The 14,206-nt window shown below is 39.3% G+C and overlaps 1 protein-coding gene across 2 annotated transcripts in view; it reads left to right on the top strand.

Moving 5' to 3' along the window:
* Window positions 1–14,206, top strand: part of ksr2 (kinase suppressor of ras 2) — a 93,266-nt gene that overhangs the window by 70,282 nt on the left and 8,778 nt on the right. The window contains exons 16-21 of one of the 2 annotated variants that reach the window (XM_017043212.2): window positions 520–881; window positions 4,984–5,080; window positions 5,170–5,303; window positions 8,644–8,778; window positions 10,358–10,487; window positions 11,971–12,104. In XM_017043212.2, the coding sequence (XP_016898701.1) occupies window positions 520–881; window positions 4,984–5,080; window positions 5,170–5,303; window positions 8,644–8,778; window positions 10,358–10,487; window positions 11,971–12,104 (992 nt within the window). Of the gene's footprint in view, window positions 1–519; window positions 882–4,983; window positions 5,081–5,169; window positions 5,304–8,643; window positions 8,779–10,357; window positions 10,488–11,970; window positions 13,204–14,206 lie in introns of those variants that run through there. The other variant, XM_008336254.3, reaches the window with a different exon arrangement.

Consider the following 14,206-nt stretch of genomic DNA (forward strand, 5'->3'; position numbering starts at 1 on the left):
CCTTCCAGATCAACTAACAACAAAACAGTTTCAGGCAGTTACCATTCAGGTGTCACTGTCCATTTTAAAACAATACATTTTCCGAGCTGACTGAGGAGCCTCTGGGTAAAACTCTGCTGCACACCATGTTCAGGAAACAATGACAGCTATAATACACCAACAACACCGTTTCAACAAAAGCTGGTTCATGTGTATACGTGTATATACTTATACACATGAACCAACATATATACCTATATGTGTATATATATACATATATGTATATATATACATTTGCACCAAAATATTATTCTCTTTGCACCAAAATATTTTGTCCATATTTGGTGTTAAAAAGGCTACAATGCAATCACAATATATATAGTATGTAAACATATTTAAATACATATAAACAAATATAACACACACAATCCCACACACACAAATATATATATATATATATATATATATATATATATATATATATGAAGTTGTTAAATATACTATACATTTCTCAAATAACACTCTTTTGTCTTAACACAGAATGAAGAGGGTAACAATGAAGACTCGGGCGATGAGTTTGAGGAGATGAATCTGTCGCTTCTGTCAGCTCGCAATTTTCAGCGCAAGGCCAGCCAAACCAGCATCTTCCTGCAGGAGTGGGACATCCCGTTTGAGCAGCTGGAGATTGGTGAGATGATTGGCAAGGGGCGCTTTGGCAAAGTTTTCCACGGACGTTGGCACGGAGAGGTCGCCATTCGATTGATAGACATTGAGCGTGACAACGAGGACCAGCTCAAGGCATTCAAGCGCGAAGTGATGGCCTATCGTAACACGCGCCACGAAAACGTGGTTCTGTTTATGGGGGCGTGCATGAGTCCACCACATCTGGCCATTATTACAAGGTAAGGATATGAATATAAGATACAATATATACAAGGTTGGTGTAGAAAAAAATTCAATCTAAATTTTTGAAGTTTTAGAACAATCAACTATGTCATGAGCACAATATACAATATGCCATGCTTAGTGATTTTATCTGTTGTCTTGCAACATGAATGTCTCTGGTTTAAACCCTATGGTCAGTTGAGGTCTTTCTTTTTTGGACGTGCACATTGTTCACACCCATAAATGTGAGGGTGTTTGGTTGTCTGACTCAAATGTGGTTCTGTGACGGACTGGCCATCTGTCCAGGATACAGTGAAACTTCAAGATACGAGAATAATCCGTTCCAGGACCGAGCTCGTAACTTGAGGTGCTCGTATCTCAAATCATTTTTTTCCCATAAGAAATAAAAGGAAAGAAATGACGGTAATCTGTTCCGTGTCTCTAAAAACTCCCTCATTAGTGCTAATAACAATGGGAAAAAAACATCTTTTAATTGTTATAGAGACACACAGACACAGAAATTAATAATAGTATATAAGGATTCCTGTAATATAAAATAAAATGTGGTTTTAATTATTAGAGTAGGGGAGGAAGGGAGGGAAGAGAGTTGTCCCGTACGTAGACACTTGATTCCTTACCGTACCTTACACTACGTAACTTATAAAACTTAGAATTAACTTAACTTACGTATTATTATTTTTTACTTTAGGATGGTACATATTGTGGATGTACTGCGATCATACATGCGTGCCCGATCTCTCACACGGGCACCACATTCCTGACATCCTTTCCACTCACTTTCTTAGGACTCATCACTGTTATGAAGAATAATGCACAAAATAGAGAGAAAATCACGTAGATAACGCAAACACAATATGGAAGACTCACGGGAGATTACTCAAAGGCTTGCTCGTGTGTTGAAATACTCGTATGTCGAGGTTCCACTGTATATTGCTCACTTGCATGTTGACCACTGGATTTGTATGTAGCCCCCCTGAGACCCTGAATATGATGAAGTGATATGACATAGACTGATGGATAGATGTTGAAATCCTTAATCTGTGTGCAACTCCTCTTCTTGTCACCCTAATAGCTGCTTGGTCACCAAAGCCCAATGTCAGCCTTAGTTCCAAGGGAGTTTTCTCTTTTGATATTCAAACTTTTTTGGTTGAAAGTGCCCAACAATGAGGCAGAATCCTCAGCTGCTGTGGCTGAATGAATGAACCGCCCACACTTACTGTCTGCAGCTGCATATCTCTATTAACTACTGTCTGTGGCTGTAGATAAAACGAGCACAAAGGGTCACAGAGAACCTAAATTAATTCAGCCATGTTGAGAGCAACTTTAATTATTTCATGGATAAGTGTTCAGCGGTTTTAAAGAAAGAAAGACATGACTTTGTTCTCGTTAAAGACCTTCAGAAGGAATGTGCTCAACTGTTTAATTAGCTGTTGGAGGAGATGATGTTCAGGAGGAAATTTTGTTCTATATTTGCCTATTCTTTTAGGCTGGCACTTTAATCTACACAGGCTTTAAAATAATATTTCCAGCCCCCACCCTTTAAAAGATGAGCAATTTCATTTTCCGTCAAGAAGAAAAGAAAAAAAAAACTGAATGGCATGTTGACTCCGCCGCTGTGAGAAAACTGCTTCGAGAAACAACGCTGAATGGAAAATGTGCTCCTATTTATCACATTCATATTCATGGTAAATATACTTAAATTGACTGACTGACTCCCGGCATGATGGACTGATTTATTACACATTTGATTGCAGCTGATGTCAGTTGAAATTGTTGCGAGTGTGTAGGGACTTTTTGCCTCTCAGCCATTCTCACTGCTGATTGCTGCAAGTAATGCAAATGCCAACAGATGGCTTTGTTTCCCAGTGTGATTCATCATCGTGTATTACACAGTAAAGGGAGCGCTCAAAACATAAATTTGAAACATGTAATCGTCGCACTAATTAATCATCATCATTCTCATTTAAAACAAAAAAGCCTTTGTCTCAAACGTCACATGTACATTAACGAGTACACGATTAAGGAATGTAGTAAACTTACTGATTTAAAGTTTACTTGAGGGACTCTAAACAAAATCTATCTCTCAATTTTCAAATAAAATTAGCTTGTGATAATAATCACAAAAGTAAAAAAATCAACAACAACAGTAGGTAAGTTAAATAACATTATGCCTTTTTCTTTTTCTGAGTTTGATTAGAGGATCTTTGACTCATGATTCCGGACTCATAGTTAAAGATTGATAGTTAAATTTCCCGAAGGGAACTCCCGAGGGATTAATAAAATTCCATCTACTGTATCTAGCCATCTTTTTGAATAACTTTTGTGTACTTTCGATGACTCGGGAACTGAGTTTGAGGTTTTAAAGGAAATTTAAAAACAACACAACATTTAAACCAGTATCCCAAACATTTTCTGGGGACCCATATTTTAAAAGTCACAACCACACCCCAGTCAATGGGCATTATTCATAAACTCCTGGAAAACATGATGCAAGACGACCCAAAAAAGTAAAAAAATCCCTGCGACCCACCTGAGAGTCGTGACCCAGTCTTTGGGAAACAGTGGTTTAAGCAAACAATATACCGTAGTAGGGAGTGGTTTTGTGTCGACCCAGAGAGGGCATCTCTCTGCCCTCTTTTCTCTAGTGCTTTGACTTTTTTTTAAATGTTCACACTGACGAATCAATGGAAAGTGATCCTACAATAGTTCCCTGAGGCACACCTTTGGCTGAGACTCTCCAAAAACCACAGATTGTCTTATTCCAGTGGAATACCTTGAGCAGAGTCCATGGGCATTTTTTTGAAACAGTTACCAAAGTGAGGTGGAGCACACCAACAGGTCCTTCAAATAATAATAATGTTCATGAACTTGATCCCAATATTGGAATGGTCAGTCTAAGTCACGCCATGTGAGTCATGTGATGGTGCAACAAATAAACATAAGGGAGGCAGGGGGAGCAAAGTGTGCCTGCTCTGCACTGACACAGGAACAGCTAGACCGGCAACCTGGCTGTTTACTCTTTGCCGAAACCGCAGCATTGCAAACAAGAGCAGAACTTAAAGTGAAGAAGCGATCTCACCAGGCTAGTATCCATCCGATACCAACTTGATATCGATACTATTGATATTTGGATTGATCCGCCCACCACTAGTTTCTGTTGACCATACATTTGCAGTCAATATTTGGAACTTGGAAATATATTCGATTTCAGGCAAACTAAACTTTTAACGAGAGCAGTGCCTCTTTAGTTGGCCAGTGTCCTGACGGATTAGAAGTCAAGGCTCATTCAAATCATATTTTCCCCGAGTTTAGTGCATTTGTTGCCAAATTATAATTTTTCCCCCCACCGTCCTCAGTAACACTGGCTTCGTGTCAGTGTTGGAAAAATCCAGAGGGGGAGAGAGCACCTGAAAATGCAGCTGCTGTCATGTGGCTGATAATTGATGAATATGCATGAGGTGTTGGCTTCAGGTCCTTTTTAGGTCACCTGTGTGGCACTGTCAGGGTCGAGGGCTTCAGGTGTGGGGCAGGGGGTGTCTATTAATACACTGCTGCGATGGCATCCCTCCAGAAATATGACACTTCCTCTGTGAGCTGCAGTGTTAACAGCGTCACCCTGCCACAGAGCAGACCACATTTTTTTTTGGTCCATACTTATGACAGTTTAAGATATAAAAAAAATACCAGTGAAGTTCTCATGCATTGCACTTCAGAGTGTTTCAGCTACAAGTCAGGTCTAACAGCACATTTTAAAGATAGAATGAAATGGAAGAGAAATGCACTTGCTCCAGGAAATGTAACCAGACAAGATCAGATAAACCTTGTCTGATCGTCCGTCAGTTCAGCCCATGAAGGACCTTCAACTTTCAACATTTCACTTTGTAAAACTTAAACACCAAATACCTTTCTGTAGGTTATAGATAATGGAAAAATGTCACTCAAAAAACTGTAACTGAGGGTTGACCACGATAGTATGTCGATAGCATACCTTTGCCAGGAAGATTGATATATCTGAAAGTACTTTTCCAGTAGATTTAAGGCCATACTTGTTTCACCTCTGACCCCCTCACCTCCTCTCCCCTCCTCATGTTTCACCAGCTTGTGTAAAGGCAGGACACTTTATTCGGTGGTGCGAGATGCCAAGGTCGTGCTGGATGTTAACAAGACTCGGCAGATTGCACAAGAAATGGTGAAGGTAAACTCTACACAGCGAACTGACTCACATGACTACTTCAAGTGTAGCCAATCATACTTCAGGGCAATGACATCTTTCTCTGCCCACAGGGGATGGGCTACCTCCATGCCAAGGGGATTCTACACAAAGACATTAAGTCCAAAAATGTCTTTTACGACAACAGCAAAGTTGTCATCACCGACTTTGGACTCTTCACCATATCTGGGGTCCTGCAGGCTGGAATGTAAGTGTAATGAACAAATTACTTCAAGCCCCCACTGCACAAAGCTTTGTTTTGCAGCTGAAGATGCATGCGTGGCGATTTTGATTTGTTCAGTTCATACTAAAAACTAAACAAGCACACTGTGAAGAGGTGGTCAGGGGTGGTTGTTCACTGAACCCTGTGGATAGGTTGTTTGTGGTGTAAATGCCATCTGCTTTATTACTGTTATTACCTCAATTTTACACATTGAGAGCAGTCAAATTGTTAATGAATGTCATAAGAACAGGCCTCCCCTGACTTTAGCATCGCAAAAAATATTCTACTGGAATGTTCCGTGATATTAAAAACAATCTCATCTCATTCTGTAGTCTTTGTGACGTTAGCTTTTTCTCCATCTTTAGCTGCACCCCATCCCTGTGGGTCGGACCAACATTATTGTAACAAAACATTGTTGAAAGCAATCGATGAAAGATTTATTTATGACGTCTTAAAAATCCTACTGAACAGACCAACCTTGCTCCAGTTCTTGTGTTTTTTTAACAACATATCACGATTGAATTGAATTTGAAAAAAATTAAGTTGACCTAAATTGCCATTCAATACATATATATTTATATATAAAACTGCTAAGATCTCTAGGAGTGACAAGAATGGACATGATCGTGAATGGGGTCATTAGAGGGACAACACAGACAGGAAGGTTTGGAGAAAAAGCTAGAGAAGCCAGATTGAGATGGTTTGGACATGTGCAGAGGAGGGACAGTGGATACATTGGTAGAAGAATGTTAGAGATGGAGCTACCAGGTAGGAGAAAGAGAGGAGATATATGGATGTAGTGAGGGAGGACATGCAGATAGTTGGAGTCAGAGTAGAAGATACAGAGAACAGGGAGAGATGGAAATCAATGATTCACTGTGGCAACCACTGAAAAAAAAGGGACAAAGCCGAAAGAAAAAGAAGAAAGAAGAATAGACATATACAGTATGTGCTCTCACTCACACATATGCACACAAATTAACGTTATAACTACCTCCGGATGGGTACCGCCCATATATCATGTCTTCTGTCATGAAGATAGATGAAGGCACGACATAACACTGGATTTACCAGCTGTTCTTAGGTATGGCCCCACCCTGAGATCTACAGATAAATGTGTGTCTCGTCTTTCAAGTCTTTCATGTGAAGAACCTCTTAATGCCATCGGCGGTTCCCAGATCAGTTACTTAGCGTTTGTTGCTGCCTAAGTGAAAGTGAAAGTGTAATATTTTGAGAAAATATATTGTCAAATTGTCAGATATTGTCTAAAGACTGAACTTATACAGTATATTTACCAATCATCTCTCATGGTCAGCTATGAACACGTATGTATTTTGTCATTTGGTTGCTTGCCAACTCAGTGCATGACCGACGTTGTCAGTCAAATAAGCAGTACAGTATTGAATTTCCAGGAAAACCAGTTTGTGACATTCATGGCCCTGTTTGTGTTTCTAATAATAAAACATGTTGTTTGCCATTAAGGGGGCGTAGAGGGAATGTCTGTTCCCAGTGTTTATTAGTTCGTGGAAGAAGGGTGTTGTTGATACAGTGGCCTTAATTACTAGATCATGTGTCTCTCTAAAGCCCCCATGCATTAAGAGGATCTATAGTGGCAATGTTGGTGTTTTCATTACTTTAAATGGGGAATTGTTCAGTTGGAGTTGTCTTCTATGTAAGCTACAAAGTTGTAGCCATTATACCAGGCTTAATTCCTACACTTTTAATTCTTTTTAGGCACTAGGTGTACATTTTTTTTATTTTAATATGTTCGGATATGCTTTCCAAGTGTAACTAGGAGGATACCTCAAAGACTAAATCTGAGTGGGGGGATACTGTACATAGAATTTCGTGTTGTATCCCCGTCGCATTAACTTCATGGACTCATTATAAGCATTGACTCTCACAATCTATGCTGGTTTACATTATATTTGCCAGTGACTGTTGAAGACAACTTGCATTGACCTTTAATCTAGTCATAGAGAGTTTCCCACTTGCAAAGCATAGTCATTGTGGAAAATCTGTGATTGAAAGTTCTTAGTGAGAAAAAGCAGTGAAATAAAAGCAGACCCTGCTCGCACATATCCATAAACGGATAAGTGCATATAAGAAGGGTCAAATAAATTGTCATTAATGTTGTAATAAAATGTTTCATTTGTGGGACAACCCCCCAAAATTTTGTGTTTTGTAAAGTAGGTGTATTACAGTGTTGTGACTACTATAGTTAACAGCCAAACTACAATTTACATTAGGAAATTGGATCCATTACAGAAGTTGTACTAAATCTCTATGCAGATGACTCCTTGGATTGCCTTGATGAAGAAAAAGGAATATAGAATTTATATTTATTAAATTGAAAGTTGTTTTATTAATTTTTATAAAATATAAGATGTAATTTAATCCAAAAATAGTTACATCGATGGCAACTGGACGAGGGAGGTTTGTTTTTTTAAGATGTTTCATGTTCTCATCCAAGAGGCTTCTTCAGTTCTGATATTTAGCCTCAAGGGGGTTACATACGCATAACGAGGGTTATTGCAGAAAGGGGGGATGGAGGTGTGATGAAACCCACCCAAAACTTTTGGCTGGGTGTCCTTTGAAATTAAATTGTGGTCTTGTTTTTCAGGGAAGGGGTTGAATTTTTTGAGGAGAGAACTCAGGACGACTTTATAGGTGGATGCAAGGTTGTGTTTCAAACCACCTCTTCTATTGAGAGATGGTTTCTCCATATTAATGTAGGAAGTATTGAGGGTGTTGGTGGATTTAAAATGGACATGAATTTGGTTGGATGAGAGGTGAAATGTCTTCAAAAAATAAACTACTCCGTCCAGTTGCCTTAGATGTACTTATTTTAGATTAAATGACCTGGATGACTGAGAACCTACACAGAGACATATAATATTGTTTTGGTTAAAAAAACAAGTTGCGCTTGTTTGTATAAAAGATGGTCATTTAAAATAGAATCCAGTGTGCTGCATTTAACTGTCGCACTCTCTATTTCACCTCTGACCATGTAGCTGATGTTTTCGACCACTCTTTTCCGGTTGTCACAGACTTAGCACATTTCTGTGACCATGTAGTTTTGTTCAGTAGGATTGACACCCGAACAATATTCTCTCTGTTGTAGCCAACCTTATGTACCTGTGGCTAACAAAAAAGCACACAAATGGGAGAGAAAAACCACTAACGGACTAGTTTGAGTACACAACATGACATCTCACGTGAACAACTCCTACCTTACATGAAAACAGACAAAACAGATTCCTGTGCCATAGTGGCTACATGATAAAGCTCAATAAACATTGCTTACATTTTTCCCATTTTGCAGTCGGAGAGAGGATAAACTGAGGATTCCCAACGGCTGGCTGTGTCACCTGGCCCCAGAAATCATCCAGCAGCTCTCCCCGGATACAGAGGAGGACAAGCTACCTTTTTCCAAACAGTCAGATGTCTTTGCTTTTGGGTGAGTTTTTTTTCTCAACTCTCCAAAGAAGCCTTATCCGGAGAAAAAAAGTGTATGTAAAAGAATACGGTGCATTTTCATTTTAATGGAAAAGTGTCTTAAAATGTGGCAACTCATTAGTTTTTTTTTCAGATCTCATTATAGATACATATTTTCCTCGGCTCTTCTAAATAGACTGAACTAGTGACCATTTTAGCACGATTAACAGTTATTAAAGTTGAAGAGGTAGAAACTATCTGACTTTGACATGCACTTCATTTGTCAGCATTCGGTGATTCCTGTGGATATCTAATATTCCCGAACCTCCACTTTGCACTTTGCCTTCATGAATTGGGCCTTGGTGATGATGGTGCAGAATAAATAGTGCTCAAATAAGCTTTGACAGCTGGGTGACACATCGGAGACAAGGACAGGCATCACACTGATACGTGATTGGCTCTCCCATGTGAGTGAAAGAGATGATTTTGGGGCTTGGTTAAACGAATCACAGGAAACCAAAGGGGTGTTACCCTATTGAGTTTCTACTGATTAGATGAAATTACAGGAAGGAGGGATGTGTGAAAAGTGATGGGATGAAGATGAACTGATTAAGTCAGAGAAGAAAAAAAAAGAAAAACTTTTAAAACAGAAGTAAGGATTTGTGGTTCAATGTGTAAATTCTTTATTCAGTGTTTTGACTTTTTGGGGGAATTCCGGGGAATATCTTTGTTTCTTAAAGGAATGAAATCTTGTCCTTTTCTGTTATATTTATTCAAGGGTTCAGTCCTGAACCAAAATAAATTTTCTTTGAAGAATTTGCTTATTGTATCTAATACAATATGTATCAGTAATTATATGTATCAGTAATTGATAGATAGATAGATAGATAGATAGATAGATAGATAGATAGATAGATAGATAGATAGATAGATAGATAGATAGAGAGATCGATAGATGGCTCCTTAAATGTCAAAATATTATTCCTTTATTTCATTTTTCTCTCTATGTGGATTCAAGGCCTCAGGTCTTCTTTCTTTCCTACAAGGCCATTTCTGATTCATTTGTAGGCATGGACCTGGCTCTGTTGACTACTAATGAAATTCCATTTTCAGATGGTCCCCCATATGGAGTTTTTCGTCAGTGTTTCATTTTAAAGATACTGGTCGCGCTGCTGTCTCACAACGCCCAGCTGCTGTGATAGTCCCAGTGTTACCTGGAGGTGACCCTGGGGCTGTTTTACATATTCATCAACAATCAACCATCATTCCCCCCACTACTACTGGCACTGAGCTATTTTTAGGGCTAGTCAAAGTTGATGTATGCAGAGGAGAATGAAAATAACCTCACAGGGAGTGTGCTGTTGTGTATTGTGTTTGCATTAGCGATCTTCAAAAGCACAAGTTTTGGACCTCGTGGGAAAAGAATCTCAAAAACCCAATAATTAATGCTAAGATAAGACTTGAGTGCACATTACTTTTTTATGTTGTACATGTTCAAGATCTCGTACAGAAGGAACCTCAATGATCAGGATGTTTGATGACGATGGTACCATTGTCGTGATTTAGTTATCTAATACCAATACCTTCCACTGTCCTCTCAGCACCATCTGGTATGAGTTACATGCACGCGAGTGGCCTTACAAGAGTCAACCAGCAGAGGTTATCATATGGCAGATTAGCAGCGGGATGAAGCCCAACCTTGCTCAAACTGGCATGGGCAAGGAGATATCGGTAAGACCTAGTCTCTGATTTCTGTTTTCTCTTCATTCTTATTGTGCTCATACATGGTTCCTGTGTTTTTAATGTGCCAAAAGGACAAAGATCTTGGTCTAGATTTACCAATTAACAGAACACATGAATCCCAATAAGTCCAGCATGGGCAAACTACGGCCCGTGGCCGGATGCGACCCGTTCAGCTTTTTAATCCGGCCCACCAAACATTTCCAAATTATATAATTTATTTATATTATCATTATACTTCTGCTTTTTCCCTGCAATACCCACGTTTTCCCAATAGATTAAATGCAATACCCACGTTTTCCCAATATATTAAGTAGAAAATGCTAAAAGCATTTGAGCCTTTATACATGACATGTCGTTCAACTTAGATCACACAAACGCTCCATCTATCTGCTACTGACCTGCACCCCCACCCTTTGAATTTTAGGACCCATTGTGGCCTGCAAAAAGTTTGCCCACTTCTGCAATAAGTCAACATCAACTTCTTTGTTGTCTTATTTAAAATTGCAGGTTAACACTTTCTCATTCTCCAGTATTCAATCAGCCTCACCACCTGCACTTTTTCTCCTGTGTGTTTTCCTTCTTTATAGTTGACTAATGTGCTCCACCTATGTGCTACCCTCTTCTATAGACACCTCCAACCTTCCATTTCGTTTCATTCCTCAAATCCGGTTGACAGTAAATTATGTTTGGCTTTCCTCTTGCCCCCATTATCTGCCTCATGATCTACATTTGAGCTCCTTACCATCAGTGTAATGATACCAAAGCATGCTTCTACCAAAACCAGCTGAACTTGACTAACTACTCATAACCTTGAAAGTTAGTTTGTGAGTCCAAAAGCTAATCTTTCCTGACCTAGATGTGAGAAAGACATATATATATATATATGTATTTTTTTTTTTTTGTATATAAATCACCATTACATTTTGACAACACAAAGATCCATCAGCAAGTGGACACCAGGAGTATTAGAACTCAGCCACACCTAGCCAGCAGCAGAGAGACAGATGCTGTGTTCTAGTTTATGAGCTGCAGCTAAAAGCCCTATGCTAGATAGATAGATAGATAGATGGATGGATGGATGGATGGATGGATGGATGGATGGATGGATGGATGGATGGATGGATGGATGGATGGATGGATGGATGGATGGATGGATGGATGGATGGATGGATGGATGGATGGATGGATGGATGGATGGATGGATGGATGGATGGATGGATAGATAGATAGATAGATAGATAGATAGATAGATAGATAGATAGATAGATAGATAGATAGATAGATAGATAGATAGATAGATAGATTAAAACATTTTAAGCAAAGATCCTTGTCTGTGTGTGTGTATATATTTACAAATTTAGGTTCCACAAATGTGCTCTCAGAACACCAGGTTTTATAATGTATGTGTTGTTTGTTCCACAAATGTGCTCTCAGAACACCAGGTTTTATAATGTACGTGTCGTTTCTCCAGGACATCCTGCTCCTCTGCTGGGCATACAAGCCTGAAGAGAGGCCGAGCTTCTCCAAGCTAGTAGATTTACTGGAAAAGTTGCCAAAACGGAACCGTCGCCTTTCCCACCCTGGACACTTCTGGAAGTCAGCTGAGTATGTTAAATGAGTTTTCGGGAAAAACAAAACATCAAATGATCAGCGGCTATTTTAAAAACAGTCAGCTGCCATTTTTCTCCTCCATCAATAGCGCGTGTCCACAAAAATGTGCTGAATCTAAATACCAGCCCAGTGATAAAAACTGCCCCTCGCTGTGTGTATTCTTGTGGAATGTTGGCATGTGTGTGTACAGAAAAGTTGACCAGTTGTCCAGCTTCCTCGCAACAGTTGAGACTCACATTTCCTTTGGTTTCATTTGAACCATACTGGATATCTTTCTTCACTCTTTTTTTACTTTCTTTCTATTACTATTGACCTGTTTCCTTCACTTTTGATTTATTTCCTGAATGTGATGTGCTTGTAACTATTAACTGAAAAAAACAAACAAACAAACAAAAAAAAAAATTTAGAGAACAAATATAGACTTAATTTCTTCATGTCGTTCTCTTTATTTTGAATGTAACTGTTACACATCACACATTGTATATTTTCATGACATTGTGGTCCCATTGCTTATTTGTGTCCGCTGTGTAGACCACCATGACACGGTGTTACATTGTGTCTCATGTGTGAATGTCTGTACAGGGTAACGTGTCCGTCTAGGAGACTTCCTTTTTGACACGTGACGTCCTTTTTATTTCTACCGAATCATTTGAATGTGAAGACGCCAGTGTCACTGTTGCTGTGATGATGTGACATGCATGTCTCTGTGATGCTAAGACTTCACTCTGATTGGTCTGCGCTTTGAATATTTGCTGTGAACACAAGTGGGTTGGAACAATGTCAGCCTTCTGCTAAGAAAGAGAAATTACACAGAAGCCACTACGCTGATCGTTATCTATCACTTTATGCAGGTCTGTCAAAGTCTCTGGCACTTGAAAGGTACAGTAAATTTGCCAACTGTTACGGTGTTAATTCCCTCTGAGGAATGCTAACACTGAGCTTCCGCAACTAATTTCCCGCAAATAACGCAGCATTATTTACTAAATAGCTATGGATGGTTGACAAGTCTAAAAAGAACAAAAACTTGTTTTCCTTCAAAGACACCGCTCCTACAATATTATCACAACGAAAACCTTTAAAAAAAAAAAAGAAATAAAGAAAAATATATATACACATATATACTGTACATAAATACATACATATGTATATATACTTATATGTATATACATATGTTTGTATGTGCTTTATATATATATATAAACTGTATGTGTATATATGTGAACATATATACATATATATATAGATATTCTTTTCTTCTTTTTCTTTCAGCTTTGTCCCTTTTTTTCAGGGGTTGCCACAGCGAATCATTGATTTCCATCTCTCCCTGTTCTCTGTATCTTCTACTCTGACTCCAACTATCTGCATGTCCTCCCTCACTGCACTCCTTCCTCTCTTTCTCCTACCTGGTAGCTCCATCTCTAACATTCTTCTACCAATGTATCCACTGTCCCTCCTCTGCACATGTACAAACCATCTCAATCTGGCTTCTCTAGCTTTTTCTCCAAACCTTCCTGTCTGTGTTGTCCCTCTAATGACCTCATTCCTGATCCTGTCCATTCTTGTCACTCCTAAAGAGAATCTTAGCATCTTTAACTCTGCCACCTCCAGCTCCTCCTCCTGTCTTCTGCCTATTGCTACTGTCTCTAAACCATACATCATGGCTGGTCTCACCACTGTCCTGTAAACCTTTCCCTTCACCTTAGCTGACACTCTTCTGTCACAGATCACTCCTGACACTTTTCTCCAGCTGTTCCATCCTGCCTGTACTCTATTCTTCACCTCTCTTCCACAATCTCCTCTGCTCTGAACAGTTGATCCTAAGTACCTAAACTCCTGCACCTTCACCACCTCTGCTCCTATTTCACTGCTCCTATTTCACTGTTCTCCCTTTCGTTTACACACATGTACTCTGTCTTGCTACGGCTGACCTTCATTCCTCTTCTTTCTAGTGCAAACCTCCACCTCTCTAGATTCTCTTCTAGCTGCTGCCTACTCTCACTACAGATCACAATGTCATCTGCAAACATCATAGTCCATGGGGACTCCTGTCTGACCTCATCTGTCAATCTGTCCATCACCACAGCAAACAAGAAGGG

This window comes from Cynoglossus semilaevis, chromosome Z, assembly GCF_000523025.1.
Source record: "Cynoglossus semilaevis isolate Cse_v1.0 chromosome Z, Cse_v1.0, whole genome shotgun sequence".
Taxonomy (NCBI): domain Eukaryota; kingdom Metazoa; phylum Chordata; class Actinopteri; order Pleuronectiformes; family Cynoglossidae; genus Cynoglossus; species Cynoglossus semilaevis.